The sequence below is a fragment of the Lactuca sativa genome, chromosome 7, assembly GCF_002870075.4.
Source record: "Lactuca sativa cultivar Salinas chromosome 7, Lsat_Salinas_v11, whole genome shotgun sequence".
NCBI lineage: Eukaryota > Viridiplantae > Streptophyta > Magnoliopsida > Asterales > Asteraceae > Lactuca > Lactuca sativa.
The window spans coordinates 54,171,350-54,187,802 of record NC_056629.2 but is presented as its reverse complement, the minus strand read 5'-3'; the positions used below and the strand labels follow the sequence as shown (position 1 = coordinate 54,187,802).

The 16,453-nt window shown below is 32.6% G+C and overlaps 1 protein-coding gene across 2 annotated transcripts; it reads right to left on the bottom strand.

Annotated features, from left to right (window-relative positions):
* Positions 1-9,463: 9,463 nt before the first annotated feature.
* LOC128127076 (uncharacterized) lies at positions 9,464-12,693 on the bottom strand. 2 transcript variants are annotated; one of them, XM_052765410.1, is made up of 8 exons: positions 12,226-12,693; positions 11,632-11,989; positions 11,477-11,553; positions 11,276-11,392; positions 11,050-11,187; positions 10,867-10,914; positions 10,332-10,747; positions 9,464-10,227 (listed from the first exon to the last, which is right to left on the bottom strand). In XM_052765410.1, exons 1-8 carry the CDS (start codon positions 12,545-12,547, stop codon positions 9,613-9,615), a joined length of 2,091 nt encoding a protein of 696 aa, XP_052621370.1. In that variant the 5' UTR covers positions 12,548-12,693; the 3' UTR covers positions 9,464-9,612. The 2 variants fall into 2 exon arrangements, with proteins under 2 accessions (XP_052621370.1, XP_052621369.1); XM_052765409.1 differs by having other exon boundaries at positions 11,477-11,989.
* Positions 12,694-16,453: the final 3,760 nt, after the last annotated feature.

Sequence of the window (16,453 nt, the reverse complement as noted above, 5' to 3'; positions counted from 1 at the left end):
GAATCTCGAATGGTCCGATGTATCTTGGATTTAGTTTCACGTTTTCTGAAACATGTCATTCATTTCCAAGGTGAGACCTTTAACATGACACGGTCCCCAACCTAGAATTCCAAGGGTTTTCGTCATTTTTCCACATAACTCTTATGCCTGTCTCTGGAAGCTTTCAATCGTTCCCGGATTTGGACAATCTTTTTTGTGGTTTCTCGAATGATATCGAGACCGGTTAGAGTACTATCAGGTATTTGGTTCTTGGCTAGTTGCGTATCGCCCACTTCAGCCCAGCACAGAGGGGATCTGCACTTACGTCCATAGAGAGCTTCAAAGGGTGCAACTTTGATGCTAGTGTGATAGCTATTGTAGTAGGAGAATTCAACAGTGACTCCAGTTTTCAGGCCGACAAGGACAACTACCGTTCGTAGTCAGGCTGGGTCTTTACCCTTAATGGAGGAGCAGTGACTTGGAAAAGTTCCAAGCAAGAGACCGTGGGTGATTCAACATGCGAATCATAGTACATTGCAACAAGCGAAGCGTCAAAGGAGGCAATATGGTTGAAGAACTTCATTGGAGACCTTGGAGTTGTGCCAGCCATACAGGAGACTGTGGAAATTTTATGTGATAACAAATGAGCAGTTGCCTTGACCAAGGAACCGAGGGATCATGGCAGATCTCGACAAATTAACAGAAAATATCACTTTATTCGACATCAGGTAGAAGAAGGACTCCTCGTAGTGAAGATGGTATCGTCGGAGAACAACCCAGTAAATCCGCTTACGAAGGGACTGAGTAGGTTTAAGCACTTGTAGCACGCTAGGAGCATTAGGTTGAAGGATGATATTAGATTAGATTAGATAGTTTAGAAATGTGTAATAGATAAATTGTAATAAACATTCTAAGATTAAATAAATGGGTATTATTTATTAGTAAAGTCACTGCCTTATGTTAATTGTTTACCTATTGTTTCATTTTGTATGTTTTGACTTCCTGAATAATAAATTTATTCGAACGATCCACAGTCGTTCATATGTTGGAAGTAGATATGAATGAAGACTATCATGAATTGGTGTGTAGATTGTCTAAAGTGTATTGGACATAGCAAAGGTTGGCTACAATGTTCATGAGTGCTTATGAATTAGATTTGAGCATTGGAATAAACCCATGCTTGATGGAATCACTTCCTGGAATTTATCACGAGTGATCGCAAGACGATAATATCATATAGTCTTTAAACCTAGATATATGGTTTATTGTTTGCTAATTGGTAGTGCATTGATAATGCGTAAACGCATCAGTAACTTGATGTTATAAAACGCATTGTTGTGTATAATTTGATTAGTGAATAGTAAATGCATATAAGTCGAAGTTTATATGTTCCTTTTATCCTAAGAGGGTAAAAGCGATATCAGGGCCCCTCGATGATTTGGTTAGACTTATGTGTCGGGCCCAGTCATGACTGAATTGATGTGTTCAATTATGTTCTATGTCAAACGAATCTGAGATCAAGAAACAAACTGATCGATAATAAGTATGAATATGTTCCATGTAATTGTCCGCACGATATCTAGAGCGGAGGACTGTACGAGCCCTTATCTAAAGGAGAGGCTACTGATAAGATCGGAGTTTGACAGCGTCTTGGAGAGCTATGATTGCTAATCAGATTGTATTTACATTTGTAGTTACTAGACTTATCCAAGTGGGAGACTGTTGGATTAGTGTCTAAGCCCATAACTATATTTGGTAATTATTTGACCCGGTTGTGCATGGTCCTTTTAAGTTGCCTTCACCAAAGTAACATGATAGGATGATTTATGAATAAAGAGGTTATTATGATTTATTAATATGTTATATGAATAATATGTTAAAAGAGAAATCATATAGTTCAATTAATATTAGACAAGAATTAATTATGGGGCTAAAAGAGATTAATTAAATAAAGGGGACTGGAACTGTAAATTGTGTGATAGTTGATTTGGGCTGAGAATCCTTTGGATATAAGAGGTGGACGAAATTGAGAGTGGGAGCCCATCTAATTTCGTCCAATGCCTTTATTCTGGAAGGTTCTTTGGACTGCTTAAGGCCTAAGCTATCCATAAGGTGTTGAAGTTTCATTTTAAGTGATTAAATCTTATATTGAAATTTGTAACATGAAAAAACCTGTGACAAGTCATGCCACAGTTGAAAACGGTTGCCAAATGTTATCTTTTATAATAGGTTTTTTATGTTATACGTACATTTACCTTGTATTGGGTATTAAGTGAGACATAAATACATAAGGTGATAAAGTTTATTTTTAATTGATTAAATATTATATTTAATTTGTTACATGAAAAACCCTGTGACAAGTAGTTCGACGGTCGAAAAAGTCGGTCAAATGTCACATTTTATAACGAGATTTTTATTTGATATGTACCTTAATGGGCTAAGTGAAACCCAACTATCCAAGTCCAATAAAACAGTTCAAACTATCAAAGTCCAATAAACCCGTTCAAACGTTTTTTAACGCATCTATCACACCGGTTCAACCAATTTGTTAAGAAATCTTCTGCTTCGATCCGGTCTAAATATTAGCATAAAATCGGTTGTTGTTGAACCACTCTCGTTCCCAATTTGAATTGGTTTTAAAAAAACATTGGACATAATATTAGAATTTGTCACTACAAGTTGTAAAATAGCAGTCTTGTTATAAATATGTTTTGGTCATTCAAATGAATGTGGTACTTGGAAATGTATATTTTTTATTATTATTATTATTATTATTATTATTATTATTATTATTATTATATTCGTGTAAATAATTGGTTTTGATGCATCATTTTAATCCTTCAATTATAGAACATAAAGATATTTAATTATAAAATTATTATGTATATAGGTGCATATACATGTTAAACAAAACACATATAATATATATATATATATATATATATATATATATATATATATATATATATATATATATATATATATATATATATATATATATATTCGTAAATGTCATATGTAATTCTTGTCGTAGTAATATTGATAAATTACTTTCATATGGAGAACATATCATGATAAGTCTATCATAATTATATATCAAATGTTCAAAATTATGTTATCTTTTAAATATTGTCTTTTAAATATGTTGTGTAGCATAACCCAAAAAAAATATAATAGAAAATAAACATAATCAAAATAGAAAAACTACAATAAAATAAATAAGAGCATTGGGTAGTTGGATATATAAATAAAGATGTTACATAAACATACATTTACATCAAAAGGAAAAACTAACATTCGTCAACTTTGCTCAAACAAAAAAATCTATATCCATTTTATGAATCTTCTTTCTTCATTTAACATCATTCAACAATAGAAACTTGATGACAATTCTTCACTAACTTCCAATCAAAATATTTTTCTTGAAAAAGAAGAATCAGAAAGATATTTCAAGCAACACATTGATGTTTGGAGAGTCACATTCAAGATTGAGTAATATACACAAATCACATATAAAGATTAAATGAGAAACTGAATATAAAGAAAGAATAGAAAAGCTTCATTTGTTTTGGTTGAAAGAAAAAATCATATTACAATTACCATCGATGCGACATAACCCATTTCTTCAAATCATCATATTTGGATCGACATAACTCATTTCTTCAAATCATCATATTTGGATCGTGAATGCTTCAACTACATGAAAACTTTTGAATCACAATATCTTCAAATCCTTCTTACATGTAAGATTTTATATAACACAAAAGACACAAAAGATTGGCCTTTTTATACTAAACTTTTCACTAAATGCTAATTAAACATAATATAAGTTATAAAACTTATGAGTGTTAAATCATAATTAAGAAAACTTTTGAGTTGTATTAGTTAAAAAAAGGGGGTTTCAAATGAATGTGGTTTGAGGAAGTTAAAAAAGGGAGTTTCAAATGAATGAGATTCAAGCAAAAATGCTAGCTTTATAAGTATGTATGATAGGATCATCAACTCTAAACACGTAGGAAGGAAAAGATAGGATCGTACTAGCTATATAGGAATAATTTGTCAAGCTAATATTTTAACACATGTAAATCTTAACAAAAACCAACCATTATCATACTAATTATTAATAAAAATATTGGGTATATACTGAAAACTAACAAAAAAAACTAACTAAAATTATTTACATTAGTTATATAAGATAACGAATAGTATCATGTTTTGTCCTGCAGCTACTATATCTTCACAACTTATTTTTGGCCTTATGTATTTTTGTAACCTTGCAGTCTAACCGAAAGTAATCATTATGGGATTCAGCAGCCTTCTTCTTAGGGTTGTGGAATATTACTGATCAACCAACTATTGATTAATTGAATATTTCAACCCTTTGATTAATTGAAATGTTAATTAATTCCCAAAATAGATTTCCAATTAGTTTCTAATTAATTATTAACCATAATAATTAATAAACCAATTTCTCACTGATTTATTCTACTCAATTTGGGTCTTGACGGTAACCCAAAAGGACCATGTTATTATTAGAAATATTACCAATAGTTAATGACCTTGGACACACTTTCCAACAATTACCTCGTGGGCTATCCTCAAAAGTCTTTTGGATACTTGTTATATAATGCTTCTAAGAACAAAGTGTTTGTGTCTCAAAGGGGCTTATGCCATGAGAGGGGGCTCGTGTCCAAAGAAGTTGGTGAGACCCCAGTTGATCTTGAAGAAATTTCAGAGTTAAACGAAGAACCTGCAGTTGAGACTAGTACTCAACTCAAGGTTGAACAACCTATTAAACAAACTGGCATAATTCCAACTCTACCTCCTCGCAGATCTAATAGAGTTTTTCTTCCTCCTAAATTCTATGGTATCCAACTATAGGGAATCGATGAAAAGTTTTGAGGCTTCTAAATGGAAAGAGAGAATGGAAATTGAAATTCAATCCATGCATGATAACCAAGTTTAGACTTGGGTTGATTGTACACTTGTTCTTAAAACTATTGGGTGCAAATGGATCTTCAAGAAGAAGACCGACATGAATAGGAATGTGCACACGTTTAAATCTAGGTTGGTAGCAAAGGTTGTACTCAAACTCAAGGAATTTATTATGAGGAAAGCTTCTCACCAGTGACAAATATTAAATCTATTAGAATATTACTTGCCATAGTTGCTTTCTATGTTTATGAAATATGACAAATGGATGTGGAGATTGCTTTCCTTAATGACAAACTGATAGAGGATGTCTGCATGACACATCATAAAGGCATCATTGATCCAAAATATTCTAATAAAATGTGAAAGCTTGAGAGGTCCATTTATGGACTCAAACAAGCATCGCATAGCTTGAATCTTTGCATTCATAAAAAGGTCAATGAATTTGGATTTTCTAGAAGTGAGGATAAGTCTTGCATATATGTCAAAGCCAGTTGGATTAGTGTAGTCTTTATAGTATTGTATGTCGATGACATACTCCTTATAGGAAATGATATTCCAACATTGAAAAGTGTGAAGACTTGGATTTTGTTTTAGGTACTTCGGATGATCGCGGGAAGGCGAACGCTTGATCGTGCACCTCCTTACATTTCATTATTTTGATTTATGGGATACTCTGATATAAAATATTTTGAAAACATTTTGTAATAAGTAATGGTTTTTGGATGCTTGAAAAAGTTTTAAATTTTTATAAATTTTATGGATGTTATATATATATATATATATATATATATATATATATATATATATATATATATATATATATATATATATATATATATATGGGAAAAGTGAATATACCCTTAAGGGTATATAAGATTAGGTACCCAATGCTTAAAATTGTGTCGTTTGGTTATTTGCTTATCAACTTCGTTTCAAATTGATACATGAATACTTCATTCCTTAAAATATAACAACTACCGACTCCTTCCTAAAAACACTGAAGCTCCATCGTTTCTTGAGTTTTGCTGATTCACCATCGATTTATAACAGGTTTCGATTCGTGATTTTGGCTTCGATTCTTCCATCAATTTTAGAGCTCTACTAATTTTCGAATGCTTCCATGATTGTGCGGTTTCGTGTATGCGTTGGTTTTCGAATCCTATTTAGAATTGCGGTATGTGTTTATATCATCATTTTTTTCTAGTTAATCAAGTCACAGGATGAGGCTTTTCAATTTCATCTTCTGAAGTTTGTTCTTGTTATGCCTTAAGTAAATTTAAATTAAATTTATACTAATTTCATTAGATTGAAGTTTGTGAATGATACCAGGTGAATTCTATGGTAATTTCTGTGTATTATTCTTTTCAAATATAATGTTGCTGGTAACGTACACCAATTGTTTGTTTAAATGCCTGAGTGAAGTTTTGTTCATAGAAATGTCAATTTTAGTAGCCAAGCAATGATCTACAAGGGTAGAGAGTTACCCTTTTACCCTTGTTGGGTTTATACACCTCCTTCTTGGATTTTGAGCATCCCAACTTCACTCATAGAATTATGTATCTGGTTGGTGGTTACAAACTATGTGGTGTTCATAATTTTTTTTTATCTCCACTGGGTGTTCGATTATCATTGGGCATCATACACAAAGAAGAGGACTAATAAGTTCTTTGGACCTGATTGTATACTTGAAACTACAATTAGCCCATCATTTTTGCTGGTAATGTACACAAATAATGGTTTGTTGTTGTCGTTATTTATTATAGCATGGCTATATGTTTAAGGGTTTGTTGTTGTTATTTTTGGTGGAGGTTCTTATGCTTAGCATGTTACGTCACCTAAATCTTGTGAATTTGATAGGTTATTGTGCATATGTAGATCAACGTCTCCAAGCTATGAGTTTATGACCCTGGGATCACTTGAAGATCATTTACACGGTTAGATATATGTCAGTATTTTTACCACTGTTTTGAAATCCTTCAATGTTAGTATCTTTACCAAGTGTTTCTCACAGTAGGTTGAATGGATGAAAAATGAAAATTCTAGTTACAAGGGTTTGGAATGTTGATCATATTGTAGCTTTTGTACAACCATTCTTTACATTGTATTAAAGACTAAAGCCTTAATAATAAGAAGGAAAATTGTGCTCATCTTTTAATGACTTGCGACTTGTTAGTGTTTGTAATTATTTGAAAATTAAAAGCAATTCAGTTTTATTTAACCCAATTTATTTTGTGCAGGTGATTAACATTGAAAGATCTTGGGTTGCACGGAGACACCAAAGAAGCTGAAGATTGTATTGAATTATGTAATCATGTATTAGTTAGGACACAATTTTTATCGTTTTTTAGACGAAATGTATAAGTTGACAGTGTATAGGAAACTTTTTTTTGGTGGATTGGGCTGAAATAGAAATGTACTTATCATACTTTCACTTTTAACCCACAATAGCATCATATTTTTGTTTTTCAGCCACAATTGCGTTATATTTTTGTTTTTCACCTACAATATCATCATACTTTCGTTTTTAACCCACAATAGCATCATACTTTCATTTTTAACTCACGAAAGTATGAGGTTATTTTTTGAAAAAAATTGAAAATTTGAGGCTATTTTGTGACAAAAAAAAACAAATTTTTGAGGCTATTTTGTGAAAAAAAAAAAAAAACAAAAGTATTATGCTATTATGTGAAAAAAATCGTGAGGCTATTTTGTGAAAAAAAAAAAGTATGAGGCTATTTTGTCAAAAAAAAAGAAAAAAAGAAAGAAAAAAATAAATTTTGATTCTATTTTGTGATAAAAGGAAAGTATGAACTATTTTGTGAAAAAAAAAACAAAAGTATGTTCGTTTATTGGTTAAAAAGGAAAGTTAACCATGTTATGTGTTTAAAATAAAAGTAAGATGTTATCATTGGGAAAGAGCCCCATCATTATTCACAATGTTATTTACCAAACACTTCATACAACCAGCTAGGAAATCTGGAAATTTATTGATTTACATTTCATTAAAAAATCTGGAAAGTTAGTTTTACACTCAAAATTCATTAAAACAATAAAACTTATATCAATATACAATGGTGTTTGTACATCCGTGTTTTGCTTTTCACCACCTTCATTGGGGATTCGCGTAACATGGTAGTCCCTAATCAAAGCTTCTACTGGGACTTATAGTGGGAATCCCTGGAAAGGTAAATATAAAGACAACTCAGCTGCATCTTTCACCACGTAACAATCTATTAGTTCAATTGATATTCGTCTTCTTCATATATATACAACATAAAATTGTTGAAGCATGAAAAATGGAAATATTATGCAATGTCAACAAAATTAAAAGCTCAAAATACCTACATAATAGGAAAAATAATTATGAAGCTTTTTTCATAAATTATAAATAATAAAAGATGCATATGGCCCCAACAAAATGATTAAATAAACTCTTAGGTTTAGTTTTTTTATTGGTTGTAAACTATAGATCCCACTAGACACTACACTATTGAAAAAGCTCTCCCTCGTGAGCTTTTTATTGGTTATTACCTTGACTGCAGTTGCTAACACAGGAGCAAGATGAGTTTGTGCATTCACTTTTAATCCAACACCAATGCCATAGAAGAAAAGGGTACAACTTAACTTTCGAATATAGAGGAAAACATACAATTTGATTCATATGAAAAATGAAAAAATAGTGTTATTATAGGAGATGACATTTTGTCGAACACTTGGTGGGCTTCTTTTAATATGGTTGCAAATGAAAAAACATGTGAGATTCACAAATCACAACTTCACATAAAAAATCAATTTTGACTCCACGTGAATTAGTCTCAATTCTTCAAAGATCAAACTTCCAGCAATAACAAATCAAACAAATTTCAAGTTCTAGGTTTCTGAATGCAAGCTTCAGATTAAATCAGAAAATTTGGAAGAAAAATTTGGGAGAAGAAATCAAACAGTTGGTTGTCTTGAGAAAAGGAAGTCGTTTGATTTCTTGCTGACGAATGGAAGTCGTAAGTCGTTCACTCCTTCGGTCGTTAGGGTGTAAGCCTTGTCTGCCAGAACCAATTGAAATAAACCCACTTTGCTTGATTAACTAGAACAAATTAAGAACAATACGATGATAACAAAAACTTCCAATGTAAATAAGATGATTCTTTGTGATTCAGTAAGTTGGGAAGATTCGAAGGAGTCACAACAAACACCCATCTTCGTAATAGGAGTGGAAGAGAGTATTTCATGATCGATTCCGTTTTTGAGTTCTATCAGATGATATGGGATAAGGTATGAGGAAGAATGTAAGGCCTCGTTTACTTCAAACGACGTCGGATAGTTATTTGGGTACCTAATCTTATATACCATCAAGGGTATATTCACACTTCTCTCTCTCTCTCTCTCTCTCTCTCTCTCTCTCTATATATATATATATATATATATATATATATATATATATATATATATATATATATATATATATATATATATAAAGAGGGAGAGAGAGAGAGAGAGAGAGAGAGAGAGAGAGAGAGACGTACGCTAAATAGGAACATGTCATTTACAAATTTCACCATCATGCGAATATTTAATTTCTCAAATTAAGCAAGTGTCATATTACAAAGTAGTGACAACATATATCCAATTCAAAATTACTCAATACTTTTAATCATTTTTGAACTCTATTGAGTCCACCATTCTATAACTGGGAAAGAAGACTTAATAGAAGGGTTCATCTCTTTTCTTACCAAAAATACTACGACCAAATCTGGCAGTCATCAAGTCTCTAATGAGAGGAAATTGCAGGATTACAAAAGAAATAATTGATAGGCATGTCAGCACAACTATTGGAATAAGAATCTTCGAGTTCCCTTGGCCAAATACAAGATATAGCGTAGCACCAAAAGCTACTATCATGGCTGTAGTTGAGGTCAACAACATGACCAAACCAACCATTAACTTTGTTGGCAACTTGTAGAGAAAGTCCTGCTGAGCAAAACGTGTGGTGAGAATCGACAAGAATATTAGCAATGAAGTAACAGCTGTGAATAATGATATGGCATCTGATATTGCAAATATTGTGAAGGCTGGGTTGTTAGTAAAAAGTGGTATCCCCATATCCTGATTGTTTCCTCCGGGCACTGTAATAGCTGCCGCAAACACAATGGTGGTTATTAATGCAACTGTAATGGTGTAAGACTCTGCAGTGGTCTTGATCCACTTTTCTCCCTCAATCACCAACTCCTTGTGTTCTCGTGTAAATACCATTTCAGGTGTTTCGCCAAAAGAGTTCTTTTCTGTGATACATAGAGGACTTACAAATCTTTTAACTTCCTACAATATTACAATATGTTAACCATGCCTGATAAATAATGTTGAGTCCTATAACATAAGGATACCAAATAAAATTAAAATTCTGAATCATCAGGGATTCTTACCTTAAACCACTTTAGTTCATGTTGTACTTGTAAAGCTGCACCTGATATTAGATTCAATCTGCTGGCAGGTGCCAATCTTGCAGCCAAATGCAAAAGGTTGTTCTGAGAAGGGTCTTTAATTGTTTTATAAGTGTTCTTATGTTTGTTCATTTGATATAGTACATTGTACACATTTTCCGAGCGATTTATCACAGCATATTGAACAATGTTGTGACCATCTTCATTGGCACTCCAAATTGCATTCGGGAAGCGGAGGACAATTTGTTGCACAACCTCGTATGCATTTTGCCTTGTTGCTTCGAAAATCGGATCCTTGTAATAGCGATGGTGTTCAGAAATAGGCTGATAATTATCATGTATGGAAGAACATACGTGATTTAATAACTTTATGGCGTCGTTATAAACTCGAGCTCTCTCTTCAATAGAAATACACATTGCAACATAGACCCAAATGATCATCTCAAACAAAGAATTAGACCTTCTTCCCTTCTATTTTTGGTTATAAAATGATGGTGTAACTGTTAATACATCTTACCTAACATCTTAGGGATTAGCAGGAAAAACATAATAATCCATTCAATCCCTGCATTAAGTAATAGAAAGTTTGTTAGAATTATGCATATGGGATTATGGAATGTGCAACTAATAAGGTAAAAGTTGCCAAAACATAATTTTTATGTGTTGCAGCAAATCAAATAGATATCAAATCATGACCTACCTGTACTGAATGAGTTGAATATTTTTTGAAGACAGGAACCACATAATGGAACACATCTACTAACCATATAATCAGAAGCAGTTTTAAGAATGCCCTTTACTCTCCGATGTATTATATCTGTCCTTTTAACATAGACAACTAATGTGGAGGAAATTTGTTAGAGAGTGTATAATAAAATTTTGGTAAGGAAACATAGAGAATCAAGATGAAAAACAAATCAACAAACCTATATATTTTTCCAATGCATTGAGTTCAGATGGGAAATTTTGGGCTATAGCCATCAGCACGGCGTCACTATAGTATCTGGTTTTATGGAGAGGCTTTAGCCATTCATTCGCTTTCTCTACATATATATTCCAAATTTAGTGGTATAAATTAAGTAGTTCAGAGTTTTAACCACTAGAATTTGAACCCGATAGACACTTACCAAATTGTTTTGAAGAAATAAGAATAACTAGAAGCTCATCACCAGATATGCCTGAAAGCACATCAGTATTCCATTCTCTGTATTTGATCATTTGATCCTTCAGAAATCGAGACATCTTTTCATCCAGATTTAAAAGAGCTATGGCAAGTGGTAACCTATGCTTTTTATCCTTGGTGAACAACAACGCTGCTTCTCTTGCCACCAACATCTCAGCAACTATAACGTCGCCAACCATAGCAGCAACATGAAGTAGTGTGCTTCCATCTGAATTTTGAACATTAGATAGTTGTGTGTTCTCCGGTGTGACCCCCAACAATTTCCTTAAAAATTCCTGATCCGTGACATTACCCACTGCTATGTGGAGTGCCGTGTTGCCATTATTTGCGACTTTGTCAACGACTGTAACTTTAAAGGATCGATTGTTCAAAAGGCCATCCACTTCTTCCCAATTTCCTGATAAAATAGCTTCAAAGATTGTTCTCTGATCATAAGGTAGTTCTTCTTCTTGTTTATCTAAATTAGTATTTTATATGAAGGTCAAAAACTACAAGATATATAGAAAAAATGTGCTCGAGCTATATATTCTAATCAAATTACAAGGGATTTCAAAAGAGGAATAAAAAAAAAGCAATGAGATGCATATTTGTGCTTGGAGGATCGTAATTATAATAATTAAATAAAAGTATCGAATTTATGTAAAATCACCAACTAAAATAAAGATATATTAGCAAAGAAAAGACTCTGTTTACTTGAAGGACCATAGATAGTCTGCAGTTCATCCCAAACATCTTTCGCACTAAAATCAGAATCTGCTGGTTGATCATCACGTTCATTGTGTTGATCGCATCGATTGCTTTCATCGCGTTTTTCTGTGAGACTATTCAAAACATACCTGAGTGGTTCCTGAGAGAGAGAACCAAGAATCCAACCTTTGATAACGGTGTCATTTGATTTTGTCCACAGCCATTGATGGCCACCCACTTTCTCCTTCCCGTAGATACTGGGTTGACTGCTTACAGGAGTTTCATCTGTGTAACGAAACATACCATGACTTCTTAGGAGGCATAGCATCTGTGATTTCCACTAGTTGTCCCTACCACTCAGCTTCACACTAGTAAAACTTGTTGCAGAAAGATTTGATGGGTATGGATATGAGTAATTTTCGGTTGTGACATGTGGATTATTGCTTGAGCTTGTCATTTTTGTATGTTTTTTTTTCTGTGAATCCATATTCCATCTACTTGCATATTTAAGCTACAAAGATGGATTTGTCTTCTTGTGCTGACGAAAGCCACGTACAGGTGATTGCTTTTTAAGTCATGAGACAATATCGATGATGCATAGGAGATGACATCATCCCCCCTAATCCCCATTTGTAATATTATCGTTTAGTTGATGTCAAATTATACAACTTGTTGTGTTATATTTCTATATACCTTGTTACAACTAGGAGATGATATCATCCCCCCTAATCCCCATTTGTAATATTATCGTTTAGTTGATGTCAAATTATACAACTTGTTTGTTAATCGATGGCTTATATACTGAAAAGTTATAACTTATAAGCGTGTATACTCACTAGGCTATATTAAACCCAACACTTTTATATTTTTTCTACATGTATTCCTGCATTTTAGAAAAATGTATCTCTTGCTCAATGAAGAGTCGGTGGAGATAGGTGGAAGATTGCAGTAACACCTGATCATATATAGAGCCACTTAATTTGGTGATGTGACTAGTACGTACCATATATTTTATTTAGACTTACGGTATCTAGCTATTGATGTTAATTTATTACTCGTGGCACAAGATCTGCAAATTGATATTTTGAATATCTTTGGGAGTTACATAATTGTAACAACTGAATCTACAAGATATATACTAGATATATGACTCATTAATATAAGTGTTTTTGTTTGTGTCTTTTTATCTTATTTCCTATTTCACTTCTTAATACGAGGATCATTAGCCTAGGTTAATTAATTACTTTACACACAAACAAACTCCGCTTCTTGTCCCAAACACAATGGCCATGTCAAATTATCAAGCGAGTAAGATAGTCTTTGTATATATCATATCTGATCCGAACTTTATTACCATGTTAAGCTATATGTTTGCTTCATGAAACAACTTCCAAGATCCATGGGAGATGGTATCCTTCCCAACCTATCCGGCCCTACTTATAATTATAAGCTTTACTGGAATTATAATGGTACAACTTAATTATGATTATCTTAATTCAGTGTCTTTTCCTATATATTCTTGTTGAACTCATGTTTAAATATGTGTTAATTAGTTGTTCTTAGCTGGAAACCAGGGATTGTTAATAATAGTAGGGGGTACATACATGTGATCCTAATGGGTTTGGATTTAATTAGAGGCTTAGCCTGCCAATTGTATGCTAAAATAATATTGACTTATTATTAGTTTATTTCTTTCGCATCTTCTTACATATTTAAGCTAGAGAGTTGGAATTTACTTCTAGTACAGACAAAAGTCATGTTAATTAAGATGCATCCTTCCCCACCTAATCCCCACTTATAATATATTGTTTGGTGTCATCTTCATATATTACTAATCCATTAAAATATATATCACGATTGAGAAAACAACAGAGTGAATCGTCTTGATCGTTTTTTAATACTACGTTAGTTAATTTGATCACTCCAACAAATCAATCAATTGTTCACATTATTTTGGAATATTCGCATCTAGAATTGTGTGTAAATTGTGGACTTGGGTGGAGAAATTAATGTGCCATGACAAACCAAGGAACCAAAGTCACTACTAGAAAACTAGGGAATTACCTGCCGGAGTATTTCTAGGAAATCCGTTGGAGAAAGCCGTTACCTACAGAATTCCTACAAAAAACGGACTGTAGGAAAAACCCTCGTGGGTAATTTTTTCCTACAAGTTACCTACAAACTTTCCTACGGAATATTCTGTTACAAATTTACCTTCGGAACACCTACGGAACACGTTTACTACAAAGTACCTACGGGTTTTTTTTTGCTACGCAACACCTACAAAGTACCTACGGATTATTTTCCTACAGAATACCTACCAACTGTGTTTTCTACAAAATACCTACCAACTAATTTTCGTATAGAATACCTACCAACTGTTTTTCCTACAGAATACCTACAAACTTTATTGGATTTTATTTCCAATAGAAAATTTGTTTCCTACAAATTTTTCTATGATTTTTTACCAGTTTTTTTTTAATATAATTCCAACAAAATTTGTTACTATATGAAATTTTAATTTAAAACATATCCAATTTTTTTGTTAAAAATTAATGCAAAAAAAACGCAAACAAAATTATAATAATAGTCAAATTCAATTACATCCATTGATGTTAAAATACTCAATAATATAAGATTCATACATTCAAATACTCAAAATACCATAACAATGTCACACCCCCAAACCCGAACGGCGGAAACGTTCGGGGGCGGAGGACGTTATGTACAATATCACAACAATTGCATAATAGTAATCAAAGTACAACAACCATGTATGGAAAAAGTATAAGTATTTACATATGTGTTCAAGTCATTGTATACATGACACCAAAATGTATATCAAAACTTAAAAGACATGAATCTATGAAGCTCCGTCTTCTTAAAAATCTGTGGATGTATCTATCTACTGATTTCCTAAAAATACAAGTAGTTTTGAAGAGGGTGTTAATAATTAAGTTGGTGAGTTCATAAGCATGTTTGTAACTAAAATCTATTTTCTATTCCTTGATAATGTAAGTATGTTTTTCCAAAAAATCCTATATTTTCTGTTGCAGTATGTTGTAAGCAAAAACGTGTGAATGTTATGGTACTCTAAAGTAGTAAAATGTAATTTAGTTCACTTGAAACCATGAAAAATATGTTTTCTTTGTATTGAAGTAGTAATCTGTAATTATCTGTCACACCCCCAAACCAAGGATGGCGGAAACGTCCAGGGATGGCGGACTTCATGTATAGTATCATAACAACGAGTATAATAGTGATCAAAGCAATACAACCAATCACAAATATAATCGGAAAAGAATTACATGGTTTCAAATGTTACATATTTCAATAATTGATTACACATGATGTAAAAATAGTTATTCGATGTCGTAGCGTTCCATCCTCAAAAGCTTGTGATTACTTGGTTTCGTTGATTTCCTGCGAATACAAGTAGTTTTGAAAAAAAAATGTCAACAATCAAATTGATGAGTTCATAATCTTTTTAGATAAAGAGTTTGGAAACCGATCTTTGTAATGAGTTGTGTTTTACCAAGAAAAATCCAATATTTTCCTTACAAGAGTGATGTGTAGTCTTAAATACCAAGACCGAAATGTACAAGTAATATCCATACTTATTAATATAAAAAGTAATTTAAAATCGACATAAAACCCTTTTTGATTTGAGAAAACCCCCCGTAAACTTTATGTGTTATTAACTCCCTATGTGAGTCGCAATAACCATACTATGACTAATGAACCTGCCATGACGTTTCTTAGGCGTCGAAAAAGATAATGACGCTTGTCACCTCAGACCTGTCGGTCTAGCTGTTGCATGCAGCTCAGGTGTGGGTTTGTTAGACCCAATATAGATCTATACACGACTATCACGTTCTCCCTACAAGAGACTCTGGTTATAACTACTAGGAATTTTAACCTGTACTCTAGGAGTACTGAGAAGAATGTCTCACAATTTACGTTAACAAGTTTACGTATAGTGTGCGTGAATGTAAAACCTTTTTCTATGGGAATAAAATCTTCCGAATGTGGTTGTTGTGTTAGTGGAAACATAAACTATACTTATTATAGCTTATCAAAACATTTTGTAATGGTTGAAATCCTCTTTGTATATGATGTAAACCTTTATAATGAGGTAAAAGACATGTAATATAACCAACATGTATTTATATATGATAATACACACCTTGCTCAGCGAATTACAAGGTGTAAATGAGTTATTAACAATTTGCTA

Bases quoted from the DNA above. Each gene is read 5' to 3' on its own strand.
- LOC128127076 (XM_052765409.1), bottom strand. From the start codon at position 12,547: ATGCTATGCCTCCTAAGAAGTCATGGTATGTTTCGTTACACAGATGAA. The intron at 11,990-12,225 runs GTAAACAGAGTC...ATACTAATTTAG, and splicing joins GACTATCTATGGTCCTTCAA to ATAAACAAGAAGAAGAACTA. The intron at 10,915-11,049 runs GTAGGTCATGAT...TACTTAATGCAG, and splicing joins ATTCAACTCATTCAGTACAG to GGATTGAATGGATTATTATG.